This window comes from Rhincodon typus, unplaced genomic scaffold (genome assembly GCF_021869965.1).
Source record: "Rhincodon typus isolate 14 unplaced genomic scaffold, sRhiTyp1.1 hic_rhity00015722, whole genome shotgun sequence".
NCBI classification, from domain to species: Eukaryota; Metazoa; Chordata; class Chondrichthyes; order Orectolobiformes; family Rhincodontidae; genus Rhincodon; species Rhincodon typus.
Window position 1 is genome coordinate 2111 of NW_025981360.1, and position 1154 is coordinate 3264.

Here is a 1154-nt window from a genome sequence, read left to right on the forward strand (position 1 = left end):
GCAGCAAGAACCTCGCAACTGCCAAGGGTGCAATGACAGCCCTCCCTCGAGGGGCACCCAGAGGTGCTGCTGGGTCCAATGACATTCCTAGGCGCTCAGTTACGGTTTGGGCTATGATAAGCTGAGTGAGTGTTCCAGTTTGGGTTGGGGTCTGTACTCACTGGGGGACGGGGTGGGGGGCTTTTTTCCCTGGCTCACACACTTACTGTCCACAGCAGGGCCCTGGATCATATCAAACTTGTACAGTTCCTTTGCATAGTACTCGAAGTCGGTGTTGTGGGTGACACAGCCTTGCTGCCTGTCCCTGGCCAGCTCCTGCAGTAACTCCCGGGTGCTGTTATACATGGCCAGCACTTGGGGTGGTACCTCTGCTGGACTCGGATCCTCCGGGGGACTGGTCAGTCTCAGTTTACTGAGGATCTGGCCCCTGATCGCCTCCACCCGCTTCCTCTTGATGTGCTCAGTGTCCAGCGTGGTGCAAGTAGACAGTGCCCCGGTCATCACCACCAGGTCCAGGGCGCTCAGAAGCAGCACAAATCGCCGTACACACATACTGCCGCTTCAGGCCTGCAGCCCCGGGGCTCTCTCTGCTGCTCCGGGAACACACAGCCACAGGTCCGGGAACACTCTGTCTCTGCTCCGGGAACACACTGCCACAGGTCCGGGGACACTCTGTCTCTGTTCCGGGAACACACAGCCACAGCTCCGGGAACACTCTGTCTCTGCTCCGGGAACACACTGCCACAGCTCCGGGGACACACTGTCTCTGCTCCGGGAACACACTGCCACAGGTCCGGGAACACACTGCCACAGCTCCGGGAACACACTGTCTCTGCTCCGGGAACACACTGCTACAGGTCCGGGGACACTCTGCTACAGCTCCGGGAACACACTGCTACAGCTCCGGGAACACTCTGCTACAGCTCCGGGGACACTCTGTATTTGCTCCGGGAACACACTCTCTCCAGCTCCGGGGACGCTCAGTCTCTGCTCCGGGAACACACTCTCTCCAGCTCCGGGGACGCTCAGTCTCTGCTCCGGGAACACACTCTCTCCAGCTCCGGGGGTACTCTGTATCTGCTCCGGGAACACACTGCTACGGCTCAGGGAACAAACTTCTCCAGCTGCGGGGATCCTCTGCTCCGGGCACACTG

The 1154-nt window shown here is 60.1% G+C and overlaps 1 protein-coding gene across 1 annotated transcript; it reads right to left on the reverse strand.

Moving 5' to 3' along the window:
• Window positions 1-206: 206 nt before the first annotated feature.
• On the reverse strand, window positions 207-792 carry LOC125482714 (transforming growth factor beta-3 proprotein-like; the record flags this gene model as incomplete). Its single annotated transcript, XM_048594843.1, has 1 exon — window positions 207-792. A coding segment is annotated over exon 1 (346 nt), but the record flags the coding sequence as incomplete, so codon positions are not given.
• Between the last annotated feature and the right edge of the window lie 362 nt (window positions 793-1154).